The 14,530-nt window shown below is 41.0% G+C and overlaps 1 protein-coding gene across 3 annotated transcripts in view; it reads left to right on the forward strand.

The window, feature by feature from the left end:
- The window catches only part of KIF1B (kinesin family member 1B), a 140,920-nt gene that overhangs the window by 108,089 nt on the left and 18,301 nt on the right, over positions 1 to 14,530 (forward strand). For all 3 annotated transcript variants that reach the window (XM_058552863.1, XM_058552860.1, XM_058552861.1), the window contains 7 exons: positions 1,926 to 2,016; positions 4,259 to 4,377; positions 5,000 to 5,055; positions 7,171 to 7,279; positions 8,920 to 8,986; positions 9,736 to 9,820; positions 11,815 to 11,920. In XM_058552863.1, coding sequence (XP_058408846.1) covers positions 1,926 to 2,016; positions 4,259 to 4,377; positions 5,000 to 5,055; positions 7,171 to 7,279; positions 8,920 to 8,986; positions 9,736 to 9,820; positions 11,815 to 11,920 — 633 coding nt within the window. The remainder of the gene's footprint in view (positions 1 to 1,925; positions 2,017 to 4,258; positions 4,378 to 4,999; positions 5,056 to 7,170; positions 7,280 to 8,919; positions 8,987 to 9,735; positions 9,821 to 11,814; positions 11,921 to 14,530) is intronic.

Raw genomic sequence — 14,530 nt, forward strand, 5'->3', positions numbered from 1 at the left:
AATGGTGTGGTGACTTTTGCCCTAAAATCTCCTAAAAAGAGCAGCATCTCCAGCTGGCATTAGCTCTGGGAGATAGGGCATGTTGACTCGTGTTGAAAGAAGACTCAAATTCTTCTTGGGTTTTTATAGACTCTCATCTGGCCTGTATAGGGAAGGCCCACTGTAGAGCAATGTGAATGATTTCCTGTGTCACCAGTGTGGAAGCCCAGGATATTTATGCCTGCTCCACGCAGAGCACTGGAGGAGTGTAGGTCAGAGATCAACTGATGCCCATGGGGCCTCTGGCAGGTACATGTATAGTCCAGAGAGGAAAAAATTGGAAGGAAAAAAAAATGGAGTAAGAAGAGAAGGAGGGGCCAACTCAGTGGCGTAGCAGTTGAGTTCGTGCCCTCCGCTTTGGCGGCCCAGGATTTGCAGGTTCAGATCCCAGGTGCAGCCCTGCACACCACTTATCGGGCCGTGCTGTGGCGGCATCCCATATAAAGTGGAGGAAGATGGGCATGGATGTTAGCTGAGGGCCAATCTTCCTCAGCAAAAAAAAAAAAAAAAAAAAAAAAGGATTGGCAATGGACATTAGCTCAGGGCTAATTTTCCTCAAAAAAAAAAAGAATAAGAGAAGGAGAGGGAGAGAGGTAAGGAGAAGAATGAGAAGAAAGCAAATAGAAAAAGGTACATGTAGTACAGAATGCTACAGTGTCAGAAATACGTGACATCAGTGATTTGGAATGCCTGGGAAAAGTACACTACTGTCCTCAGACTCACTCAACTACTTTGGAAGACAGGGAGTTCATACTTCTGCTGCCTCTACCCCCTATTCATTTTCCTTTTTCCTCTTTTTTCTTGAGGGGTGTGGAATGTTCTTCTGATGGATATTTTCTATCTGACAGTAAATCTTTGTATTGAGTATTTTTTAATTCTCCACTTTTTATTTCAGACTAATAATAGGGAGGGAGAGAGAACAATAAAATTTCACTATTTGTGAGAATAAAAAAACATAGCCTATTGATTCAACAAATATTTCAGGATGGGCCGGCCCGGTGGTGCAAGCGGTTAAGTGCGCGCGCTCTGCTGCAGCGGCCCGGGGTTCGCCGATTTGGATCCCGGGTGTGCACCGACACACTGCTTGTCAAGCCGTGCTGTGGCGGTGTCCCATATAAAGTGGAGGAAGATGGGCACGGATGTTAGCCCAGGGCCAGTCTTCCTCAGCAAAAAAGGAGGATTGGCAGATGTTAGCACAGGGCTGATCTCCTCACAAAAACAAACAAACAAACAAATATTTCAGGAGTATATTCTATATTTTGAGCCCTGTAGGAAACACTTGTTGTCTTTTGGGGAGACAGGTGTCTTCCCTTTACTTATTACAAACTTACTTCACTTATTACAAACAGTGAAATCATTGCTGTGGAAGAAAAATATGTCCCTAGTGGTGTGGGAACACAGAACTATTTGGATGAGTCAGGGAAGACTTCCTGGAAGAGGTGACATTTGAATCTACTCTTAGCTGGTCTTAGACTCCTAGGCAAGTATGACAAATACAGCCTTTAGTACTGCCTTATACAAACTTGAATCTGCCAGATCATTCCTACACAAAGCGATTTCATAATTTTTGTTCTCAGTAAAAAACTTCTACAAAGGAACAGGAATTCACTGAATTCACTCTTCACGCTCTCTAAAATATTCTTGCATTTACATCCACATGGTTAAGTGATTAGGGTCAGTTAATTTTCAGTCATTTTTGAAATAAAATCTAAAATGCTATTTGAGTGATATGGAAAATGTTCTTGACAAGGAAATATAACTAACAAAGTCTCGAAGGCTCTGCTTAAGTAGGATGCCTCTTTCCATAGGATCCAAGTTGAGCTCTTAAAACATAGATTTTGAAACGGTTTAATGTGAAATTCATGTGTCTTGTTTTTTTAATTAAGCTTTTTGCATCGCCATGATGAAGCGTTCTCCACTGAACCCCTCAAAAACAATGGCAGAGGAAGTCCTCTGGGCTTTTATCATGTGCAGAATGTAAGTGACAGGGACATTTTCTCCAAACATTTTGCAAGTTTGTGTGCCTTATAGTGGCTGTTGTGAGGCAGTGGTCACGTGTGGCTTTCTCAGCCGAGAGAGGAGGACGATCTGAGCTGCTGTGCTGGAGGGAGCCCCCTGGGGAGAATAGACAATGGAGCCAGTGGCTAGAGTGGTGAGCTAATCCTCAGTGGACAGAGCAGCCAGGCTTCTTCTCTGAATTACAGTGGGCCCCGTGAGTCATGTGGGGGTTGGTTTGCCAGTAAAATCTTCCATCAGTTTACATGTAGTGAGTTGTTTTTAGTGTTTCCTTCCTAGAAAAATAAGCATGTTTAATATGAGTTTTGTTCAAGTTAATATGTTGTCCTTTAAACCATAAGATACTCATGTTGCTCCGTTGGAAATAATGTGGAAACTATTAAATACCTTTTGTAGCTAAATTAAGATTCAGAGTCTGTTTTCCTTGCAGCTGATACTATGATTAATCCATTAATACCTCCTACAACTCTCTCATATGTGGAATAAGAAAACAGACCTTCCATATCCTCTAGGAAGGTTCACTCAAACTCTGTTCAAAAGTCATCCTCGTCACAATAGCTAACATTCATTGAGAACTTATTTCATGTTAGTTACAGTTCTAAGTGCTCTTTTGTGTCTTTTTTTTTTTAATTTTTATTTATTTTATTTTTTTTCCCCCAAAGCCCCAGTAGATAGTTGTATGTTATAGTTGCACAGCCTTCTAGTTGCTGTATGTGGGATGCGGCCTCATCGTGGCCAGAGAAGCGGTGCGTTGGTGCCTACCCGGGATCTGAACCTGGGCCGCCAGCAGTGGAGCGCGCGCACTTAACCGCTAAGCCACGGGGCCAGCCCTCTTTTGTGTCTTAATTCATTTAATCCTCACCTTTGTGCCGTGAACTATCATAATCCCTATATTATAGCTGAGATAACTAAGGCACAGAGCAGTTAAAGTCGCTCACCAAGATTACAAAGCTAGGAAGAGGTAGAGGTGGGGTTTGAACCCAGTGAAATGTAGCTCTAGATCCAGGATCTTCACCATTACATGAAACAGGTTCATTTTCTTGCTAACCATATCCACTCCTTAAAGTACAAGAGGAAAGGACAACTCCAAAAATGGAGTAGCAAACACAAAACACACTATTTTCTTTTTTATGTTTAATTGTATAAATATGAGCATGCATGTATCTGATAAATATTGACTGGCTTATTGTGCTCGAGGACTGTGCCTGACACCACTGGGGAATGCACAAATGAATCTCAGATGATTATGCCCCCAAAGTGCTTAGAACTATGATAGGGGAAATAAAATGCATATTTAAACAACAGTAGTACAAGATATAAAGACATTAGAAAGGTATTCATTAAATGCAATGGGAGTAGAGAGAAGGGAAAGTTATTTCCATTAATGGAAAGATACTTGAAGTTACTTTTTCTGTTTGGGAGATGGATGGTTGGGTTGAGAAAGGAGGTGGGGGAACTTCTAGTATAAATAAGAAAAGATGAGTCAAACTTGGCATTGTACCTGGCACATAGTCAGCAGTCATTTTTCTGTATTATTGCTACTGTTTGAACTGGGCCTTGAAGTGTAGGAATGATTTAGAGGTATGGAGATATGGGAAGGCCTTCCAGGCAGGGCTGCAGCCTGGGCCAGTCCTTGGGTACAACAGGGGACAGAGCAGGTGAAAGGAGCAGCAGGTGAGTTTGACTGAACTGAAACAATAAGTGTGAGAAGAGCAGCAGGGGGCCAGAGGTCAGTTGGGGCAGGTGATGGAGGGTCCTGAATGCCAGAGCTTAGTGAAGTTACTTTAGATGAAAACCAGAGAGGACCGAGGCTGGCCCCGTGGCATAGCGGTTAAGTGCGCGCTCTCCGATGCTAGGGGCCTGGCTTCAGATCCCGGGTGCACACCGGCACGTTGCTTGTCAGGCCATGCTGTGGCGGCGTCCCACATAAAGTGGAGGAAGATTGGCACGGATGTTAGCTCAGGGCCAGTCTTCCTCAGCAATAAGAGGAGGATTGGCAGATGTTAGCTCAGGGCTGATCTTCCTCACAAAAAAACAGAAAAAAAACAGAGAGGACCCCCTATGTTTTGGTGTGGCAGGCCTGCATAGTAAAATACCCAGCACATAGTGAGTACTCAAAAGTGCTAATGTTCTGTTTGCAGCAAAAATGTGTTTTCTTATAACAGATCTTTCTCTAATCTAACTTGGCTTTATTCCTTATTAGATTGCAGTGGAGGTCACTGAATCATTTGTGGAATACATCAAAACTAAGCCTATAGTATTTGAAGTCTTTGGGCATTATCAGCAGCACCCACTTCACCTGCAAGGACAGGAGCTTAACAGGTTTGGACCAAATAAGCGATTCTTGTTGATGGTGTTGTTGTCACTTGCTGGAAAGGAAGAAATCTTTTGAGGGATTAAGATAACTAAATAATAGTTTTGTATAATACCATATGTTTTCATAGAAACTTGAAACTTTAGAAACTTCACCACCTTTTTTCTAAGCCACCTCATCACTAATTGTAGGTAGAGAAAGTTGAATTTTGCCCAGGTGACCTTGAGTACCATCTTTTTGTGGGAAGAGTCTTTGAATAGGATAGGAAGTTGAGATGATAGGGATATAACATGAAAATCATGTATAGTGTTCCTAACCACCCAGAACTTTATGAAGCATAAGCTCTAAGTGGAGATATCAGAGTTGGTGAGGAGAACAATGACAAAGACTTTTGCATGATGGCAGAGTGTCAGTGTTAATAGAAAATTTTTTATTAGCTATGACTTACAAGGGGACTTTTATTAAAATGTATGAGCCCCAGTTTTACTGTGTGAGATTATGTCTGTTATCTGATATTATGTCAGAGTTGAAAATGCAAATGATCTGTTTCTGAAGAGGATTTAAACATGCCATTAATATCAAATGAGAATCTTTTTAGTCTTGAAGAACTTTGTCTCCCTTCCTTTGCAGTCCACCTCAGCCATCTCGACGATTCTTCCCTCCGCCCATGCCGCTCTCCAAGCCAGGTGAGCTCTACCTGTATCCTTTGTATGACGTTCTCTGTGTAAATACATCTCTTACTCTCAGTGACTTTTCGGATAAAAATCATATTCAAATTCCTGCTCCACTTTTATGTATCCTTGCGTACTCCGGTATCTAACAGGAACTAGAATTCTTCGTTCTTGATTTAAAATAAGAAGTGGGAAACAATAGAGCTCTATGCCTGCCAATTCTCTGGTCTTCTTATTGCAGATTTTGATAAGTTCCCTGTTCCTAAATCTCTCTGCTTTGTATGTAACTTCCCATAACTGTCAGGTGACTGGGCATTTCTTTGCATATTAAGTTTATTCTGCATGTTCATGTATCTTGTTTTGATTTTTCTTTGTTTATTTTCGTCCTTTTTCCTCATTGCTCACTTGCCACATTCCCACCCCACCCTGTGCTCATTCTCCATCTCTACTCCTCATCTCCATCCTGCCTTCAGACCATGAGAGAAAGATTGCACTGATTCGATTTCTCGTATCTGGCTATGTGAATGTGCATGTGTTGGACACATTTTCTGAGCACGCCAACGTGCTTGCGTCCTCCGCTGTTGCCACCTTCCAGGATGGGGCTGACACATTGCCGCCTTTTCTCTTTCTGCCAGTTCCCAGCTGCCAGAGCGAGAGGGTACCTAAACGAGATGGTTAGTAGCTAAATTTGCTCTGCCTTAGATGTAGAACTATCCTCAGGGGCTTGTGCTAAAGCCTGGCTTTCTGTGTATGGAACACTGATGTTTCTGTTTGCTACATGAGCTGAATGTCAAGTTCAGCACAGTGTCAAGATCATATCACATTTCCTTCAGAGAGATTTTAGGAATCACCTTCTCTACTTGTGCCTCTTTTACATCACCCTAGGGGTGAGGGCCTCCTTATTTTGTTTGTTTGGTTTCTTTGCAATAGTATTTTTCATTTTAAAGATTTTTACTGGAAGATGAGTTGTTTGGTTTTTTTTCTGTGCTGGATTGTTTTGCTTTCTGACCCTCAGATAACCGCCAGAATCAGTAACCCTATTTTTTTCTTGATTAGCATCACTAACTCCTGTGGAATTCAGCTGGAGTGAATAATGCTGATAGGCTTCCCACTGGAATGGTGCTGTATGATTCGTAAAGGCCTTTTAGATGCATTGTGTCAGTGTATCCTCATGATACCTTTTTGAGACAGCAGGCTAAATATCATGATCTTCATTTTATAGATGAGGAAACAGACTCCCAGAAGTTAAGTGACTCAACCAAAGTCACGTAGCTAGTTAGTGGTTGAGCAATAATTAGATCCCAAGTCACTGGATTCGAGTGCTCTCAGATTCTGGGCAGAGAACCCTCTTTGTATTGCCAGACTTTAGAACTTCTGTGTAGTGTTTCAAAAAGCCCACCATGTAGAATCTGAAATTCTTGGAAATACTGGGTTTTTGGCTAATTTATCTCATCAGTACAGTTGAGAATATGGAATTTAAATCTGAAGAAAATGTGTAAGATAAGATCATTTACAGAATCCTGTGTTTACTTATTTGACTAGTGGTTCCCAAAGCTGTCTGCACATTGGAATCACTTGGGGGGTTTCACACCTCTCAGAGGACTAGGTCCTACCCCCTGGAGATTGTGATTTAATTGGCCTGGGGTGTGGGCTGGGCTTTGCCATCTTTAAGATCCCCAGACGACTCTCGTTTGCAGGGAGGTTTGGGAACCTCTGAGGTGGAGGATGAGTCTTCAGTCCCCCACACCAGCTTTGATGAGCCCCTGTGATGTGTGAGACTCTGCCCACATGGTCTCTCCCACATGGTTACAATGCTCTGTATGCCACCAAATGTGAGACTCTAAGGGAGGTTTTTTGAGCACATTTACTCTGCACGAAACCTGTTTTCTCATTGTTGGATGCAGTTGATTGAGAGGGAGAAAGACACTGGCTCTCCATTTTCCTTGTTCTCTGGATTTAGAGGTACTAATGTAGTTGATGGTGAAGTTTCTCTGGGTCTTCTGCATTGAAATCTGTCCTCTGACTTTTGCCACCTTTCCCAAGTATGTCCTTGAGGACTGACATTAGAGCTTATACTTTTACTTAGTAGACGTGGACAAGATTTTGACATTTTCTAAAAACTTTTAAAAGTTCCAGCCACCAAGTTGAACACCATGAGCAAAACCAGCCTTGGCCAGAGCATGAGCAAGTATGATCTTCTGGTTTGGTTTGAGATCAGTGAACTGGAGCCTACAGGAGAGTAAGTCCAACTTTCTAAATTTTTAAATAAGGCAAAGGTTTTCAAAAGTAGAAAATGCAATGTTGAGTCTCTGTTCTTGTATTCAGGTTCATGAATCATTATCACTGTCAAATTCCAGTTTTGAATTGAATTTTGGTGGTCTTGATATTACTCTTTGAATCAGATGTTTATCAGAGAACTGACTATTCAGTGTAATAATTTACCTTCGTGTTAGCAACAGCAAGATCATGGAGACTGGCACTTTCTTATGAGGGAAGAAAACCTACATAGTGAGTTTTATCAGCAGCAAAGTAAAGGGAGTCAGAAGCATATTGCACATAATATAGTCAAGACTTATCTTAATAATCTCAGTGAGGGCGTTGGGGGCAGAATCTTTATCTAGACCAGGGTTTCTCAACCTCGGCACTATTTGGGGCCAGATAATTCTCTGCTGTGGGGAGCTGCCCTCTGCATTGTAGGATATTTAGCAGCATCCCTGGCCTCGACCAACAAGATGCCAGTAGCGCCTCCCCTCCAGTGTGACAACCAAACATGTCTTCAGACATTACCAAATGTCCCCTAGGGGGCAAAATCACCCCCAATTGAGGACTGTTGTCCTAGATCAAAATGATCAACATCAGCTTAGTTTCTCTGTATGAGCTGTGTTAGAGTAAGTGGTGAATATAATTATTGTTTATAGTTGTCTTTAAAATGCTTTTGGAAAAACACAAATAAAAGAGATCCCATTCTTGAAACAGAAGCAAGGGGCTGTATCAGTTAGTGTAAAGGGTAGCAGATAAATGTTACCCTGTGATCCTCTATTTATAATGCTGAGTACCACCATGATCATCTCCATGAAACATTTACTGAGTTCCTACTATGTGTGAGGTATGGCTCTACCAGTCCTGTATGTAGTTGTCAGTAGTGACATTGCTTTAAGAAATTTGACTTTCTGGGGGCTGGCCCCATGGCGTAGCGGTTAAGTGCACACGCTCCGCTGCTGGCCGCCCGGGTTTGGATCCCGGGCGTGCACCGATGCACCGCTTGCCATGCCATGCTGTGGCGGCGTCCCATGTAAAGTAGAGGAAGATGGGCACAGATGTTAGCCCAGGGCCGGTCTTCCTCAGCAAAAAGAGGAGGATTGGCATGGATATTAAGCTCAGGGCTGATCTTCCTCACAAAAAAAAAAAAAAAGAAATTTGACTTTCTGAAGACAGATGTATAATGTGATTATAGTTTGCATTATGAGGGAAAGGTAGTTACAGGAATAGTTTCTACTGAGTTAATTGCTTTCTGATTCTTAAAAAACTATCTAAAATCTGAAATTCTCTCTTTCTTATCTCCTGGCACTTGCTGTTGCAGTTATACATTATTTATGGAATATCTGTTATGCAAGGGGCTGGGATGGAGCCACGAGATGTTACAGTCCTTTGGGCACTTTAGTAAGGATGATGAGACATAGATATGTAAAAAGGTTTGCTAAGTGCAAATGACTGTATGATTAAATGCCCAAATGGTGAGAATGACATGGGATTGTAGTTTAGAAAAACAAAGACCACTGGGGGCCATTAGCAACCAGGGAAGACCTTGCAGATGGAGTAGCATTTGGTTAGTATAGGCGTTCCATCTAACTTCTTTCTCTTACATTTCTGTTTTTATAGGTATATCCCAGCTGTGGTTGACCATACAGCAGGCTTGCCCTGCCAGGGGACATTTTTGCTTCACCAGGTACTGATGAGGGAGCAAAAGAGAGCCTAGGAGGGAACACCAAAATGAGTTCAGAATAAGAAAAATAATAACTCTTTCTGTTTTTCTGCTTTTCATCTCCATTTAAAGTGGATTTGGGGGTAGGGGAACATTGTCTTGTCATTTTTTTTCTTTTTTTATGTGTTTGTTTTTTAATGTTTCTTCCTCAGACCTTGGCTTATATATACCCTTGCTTTTATATATAAATATATTTTAGAAGAGCTGTTTTGAAAAAGAGTTTGTTTCATTCAATTACTATATAATTTGTGCAGGTCCCATGTCATTTTATACAGTTTTCATTTTTTTGTATATAATTTTCATGTTTGGAAACTGTGCTTTCACAGCGAAAAGTTCTTAATGGGGATAGAGGATGAAAGTTTCAATGGACTAAAGATCTGGCCATGAAATGTAGGTCCCCCTTTGGTAAATCAAAAGTAAATTCAGTCAGTGCTCAAAAATGGTTATGACCCAGGTGGGCATAGGAGCTGGGGATCTCACACTCTAGGACATAAAATCTAGACATCTGTTCTTAAAGTCATATCAGAACCTTGCTCTTCCTCAGTGCCTGACCTATATCCCTTTGTTTAGAATAACGGTATGGACAGCATTTCCCCTCTCTCTCCATATCTCTCCTTCCTGTGCAACCCCACACCATACAATCCAGAAAACAACAAACTAAGAGGAAATAATAGATTGCCCCAGCTAAATTGTAACCCTGCTCTATTACCTAGGGCATCCAGCGAAGAATCACAGTGACCATTATCCATGAGAAGGGGAGTGAGCTCCACTGGAAAGATGTTCGTGAGCTGGTGGTAGGTGAGTACATTCCGTCGGCTGAGGACAGAGCCAAGCTTTTGAGAGATATCATTATTCCCTGTGTGGAGCACAGGGAGTGTGTGGAAGACTGGAGAACGTGAACTATGGAGAATATAGAGGCCTTGGGTCTGAAGCTACTCTTGTTTCTCAGCTCCCATCATTAGGGATATGTTATTCAACTGACCGTTACTTTACTCAGTTACCCTGGGAATGGTTCTGTGCTAGAGGCTGCGAGAGGACATGAAGTAGTATGAGCTTGCAGTTTATTTGAGGAGACAACGTGTATATGTTTAAAGCAGTTTGATAAATAAGTGCCAAAATGAGGACAAGTGAAAAAGACCGGCGCTAAGAGAGTTAACAACAAAAAGGATCCAGGAGGACTGGGTTAGATTTATGGGAGAGAATCTGAATAGATTCAAGAGAAATCAGAGGATTTTTGTTTGTTTTGTTTTGTTTTCCACAAATGGAGACATGTTGAGTAAGAGTCAGGAAGATGTCTAACGTATAAATGGCTAGAAACCCATGGCCAGAGTGGAGAAGTTAAACTATGGTGTAGTAAGCGGGAAACATTGGCTACACAGTATAAACCTTAGAATGGTAGTCTAAGGCAGGGGTTCAGAGCCTTTTATTGCCATGAAGCCCTTTGTCAGTGGTGAAGCCTCAGAATTATGTTTTTAAATGTAGAAAATTAAGTACTTACGATTACAAAGGGAACTAATAATACTGAAGTTGTTAAAATGCTACACCAGTGTATAATATAAGCTCTTCTTTATTGATGCATTGAATAAGCAGTGGTTCTAGTTTTTATCATTTCAAAATGGTGATGAATGTCAAGATACTTTACATCAGTGTGATGTGAAAACATCTGTGATTTCTACTTGGGACACAGTCACAGGTACTTCTGATTCTCCTATGGTTTGTCCCCTCCCTTCATAATTGGAGGAAATGCCAAATTTCATTTAGAGGTTCGTGAAAATATAGTTGTAATTTTTTTTCCCCATTCAAACTCACGGACCTCCTTAATTCTACATAGACTCCTTGAGTATTTGTGGACCAGATTAAGAACCTCTAGAAGGGAGATTATACTCTCTCCTGTCTGGGGCAGTGGTTTTCAAGCCTTTTCAAAACTAATTTTTATGTGGAACACATTTACACAAAACAGAAGAGTTGCTTTCTGACCAGAAAGGATCAGGTAGGCTGTAGAGGCAGTGGTTATTAAGGCTTCTCTGAAGAACCCTATGATTTATTTGCTAATTTTTTTTTAACAAACACTTATATGGTGCTTACTACGTGACAAGTGCTTTTCTGAATGCTCTAAAAATATTAGTTTATTTAATATAATATAACAAACATATAACATGATTGTAGCAATCCTTATGGGGGAGAATTGTTATTTGCACTTCACAAATGAGGAACTGAGGCTCGGAGCAGTTGAACAATATGCCCAGGCCTCACAGCTAGTACATGTTGAACTTGAGATTTGAATCCAGGCAGCCCAGCTCCAAAGACTGCTGTTAACCTCTATGCAGTGCTACATCCCCTAGTGTTAATTTGCAAACAGAGGTGTAGGATTTTGAACAAGAAAGCGGTGTAGTGAAGGCAATGGCTTAAGAAGTTTATATAAGGTGAGTGTAGGATGGATTGGAAAGGGGGAGATGCGAGCAGCCAGGAGACCAGTTAAATGGCTAGTGTAGTGTTCCAGATCAGAGGAGGATGACCTTTGTGAGCAGGGCAGTGATATTGGAAATAAAAGTTGAGATGAATATGAGAAACTTTTTGAACAAAGAATCAATAAAGTCTCACAACTGACTAAATGTGGGAAGTAAAGGGAAGACAATATGGATAAGAATGGAAGACTGACCATTCTACAGTTAATCAAATGTCGCTTCCACCACCTGAAGTTACACAAAGATTTAAAAGTCTCTTTTTGGCGTAATGAATTTGTTTTGTTTTTAAATGTACCCATGTTCTGGTTTCTTTATTCTTTCTTTTAGGCCGGATTAGGAATAAGCCTGAGGTGGATGAAGCTGCAGTTGATGCCATCCTCTCCCTAAATATTATCTCTGCCAAGTACCTGAAGTCTTCCCACAACTCTAGCAGGTGGGGCACCCTCTGGAGTGTGATGAGTCAGCCCTGTAACGGCTGACTGGTGTACCATTAGATTCCTTGTTCATTAGTGACTCCTGTGCAGATGAGGAAACTAATTCCCTTCTCACTTCAAAAATCCCTATTTCCTCCCCTGCCCACCTTGCTCTCCAAAAATAAGTAAATAAATAATTGGAGATATGTGTGTGTGATCAGTTACCCTTAGAGAATGGTAGTGTTCTATCCCCTCGGGAGTTTGAGTAGATGTAACATAGTGATAGAGAAAAAGCAGAAAAAGAAAACTCAGCATGCTACCAAAGCATTTAAAAGCACAAATTAGGGGCCAGCCCTGTGGCCTAGTGGTTAAGTTCAGCATGCTCCACTTCAGCGGCCCGGGCTCAGTTCTCGGGCACAGACCTACACCACTTGTCATTGGTGACCACGCTGTGGCGGCAACCCATGTACAAAATAGAGGAAGATTGGCACAGATGTTAGCTCAGGGAAAATCTTCCTCAAGCAAAAAGAGGAAGATTGGCAACAGATGTTAGCTCAGGGCAAATCTTCCTCAGCAAAAAAGAAAAAAATTACAAAAGTACAAATTAATTATTGCTAAGACTAAATGTTTTCCTATGACATGGTTGCTGTGGAGAAAGGTCTCTCTGTCCTAAGTGTCATGGAAACATGCCCTCCAAGGTATAGTGAACCCTCTGGTGTTTAATCTTTGCTGCTGCCATTACAGACTTGAGGAGTCTCGGTATTTGATTTTCATTTTGACTTATGCATTGAGGCAATAAACTAATATAAACTCTTCTGACCAAAATTTGCTGTTATAAATAATGAATTTTATTTTATTTTTAATTTTAAAATTAGTTTCCCTTAAAATTTCATTTTATAATCAAGTGATGAGAGACAATGCATAAAGTATGCAGCCATTCTACTTTCCCATATCAGACTGGAAATCAATCTACTGGGGCCCTCTTACCGCCCCAGGAAAGGAGTTCCATCATTGTGCACAGACTCCATTTCTTTACATAGTGAGGGCTTGGAAACTGCCTGTTCTAATGTGGGCTCAGAACACTGCCTTCATTACAGGACTTCTCTGGCTTCTGTCTGCTCCTTGCTCACGTCTATGTTCGGAAGAGGAAGAGGGAAAATAAGACAGTAGGCAGAAACAGAATTAAAAGTTTGGACCAGGATCAATTTCTTTGCATTGTTTCCTTGTGTTATAGTTTTGCATAGGAAAGAGAAAAAAGAAACAAATATCTGTTGCTTTTTGCCTGTAAGAGGAGCTGGCAGGGGCTGTGGAGAGAGAGGGAAGGAGTGTGAGAGGGTGTGTATGTGTGGGGAGGAGGAGTGCCAGAGATGATGAAGGGTTCTTTGACCCTCCCTGGCCTATTCCTAGGCAAAATCTTGAACAATACCTTTTCTCTGAAGTCAGCATTAAGCCCACATAGCATTCTCTTTTCTGCCAAACATTTATAGCAAGTATTCAGCTGGCATTCACCACATTTTCTTAGCAGCTATGAGAAATATATCTTAAATTTCCTTAGGGTATTTAGCAAAATACACAGGGAAAGATGGTGTTTGGTTGAAATGCTGGTTGTGCTAAACTTGCCTACGTTAGAGTAACCTTCAGAAGTCCTTTGATTCATGCCCAGCAGCAGGTCAAATGCTGTAGGAGATGCATTTGGCTTTGTTAGAAGCAGCTTATCTTTAACAATAGAAGCTTAGAGTTAATCCATCAAAAAAGTTGGCTAAAGTCAAGACTAAGAAGAAGGTACACACTTTAAACATTTTTGTTTTAAATTAAACTATATAAATGTACATTAATTTGTCAAGCTCTTGCTGTAGGGTCAAGGCCTTTTCTTTAATTACAGGCTCATTTATTGGACTTCTGATTGTCTTTCTTGCAAAACAACACTGAAATTCATCATCTCTGATTTTCAATTTGGTGGACTAAGAACTAGAAACCTGTGAAAAAAATCTAAGTGCAAAAGCCTTTAAACTTTTTATCATTTATCATTAAAATTATATAATTTCTGGGGCGGCCCCATGGTGTAGCAGTTAAGTGTGCAAGCTCCACTGCTGGTGGCCCAGGTCTGGATCCCGGGTGTGCACTGATGCACTGCTTGTCAGGCCATGCTGTGGCGGCGTCCCACATAAGGTAGAGGAAGATGGGCACGGATGTTAGTTCAGGGCCAGTCTTCCTCAGCAAAAAAAAAAAAAAAGGAGGATTGGCATGGCTGTTAGCTCAGGGCTTATCTTCCTCACCAAAAAAAAAAAAAAATTATATAATTTCCCTATTTCTTTTATATTGATCTCGCCCAAACTTAAAACAGCTGTTTTTTAAACAACTCACCATTATCAAATCTTTAAAAAATTTTCAACTTAATTTTCACACTTAGTTTTGTTTCACACTAAACAAAAATTCTTTTTCCCCTCATGTTTCATTGATTTGCCTAATATTTAATTAAATTATGTAATTATAATAACAAATATGACTGCATAAACAGGTCTGAAACCAAGTACTACTGACACTTAATGAGCGTGCACCTCAGCTCTTTGGAGCAAATTGTCTAGGCGTATGAGCTCTCTCTCTAGTTTAGAATGTCCAATGAGAATGGA

This window comes from Diceros bicornis, chromosome 13 (genome assembly GCF_020826845.1).
Source record: "Diceros bicornis minor isolate mBicDic1 chromosome 13, mDicBic1.mat.cur, whole genome shotgun sequence".
Lineage (NCBI taxonomy): Eukaryota > Metazoa > Chordata > Mammalia > Perissodactyla > Rhinocerotidae > Diceros > Diceros bicornis.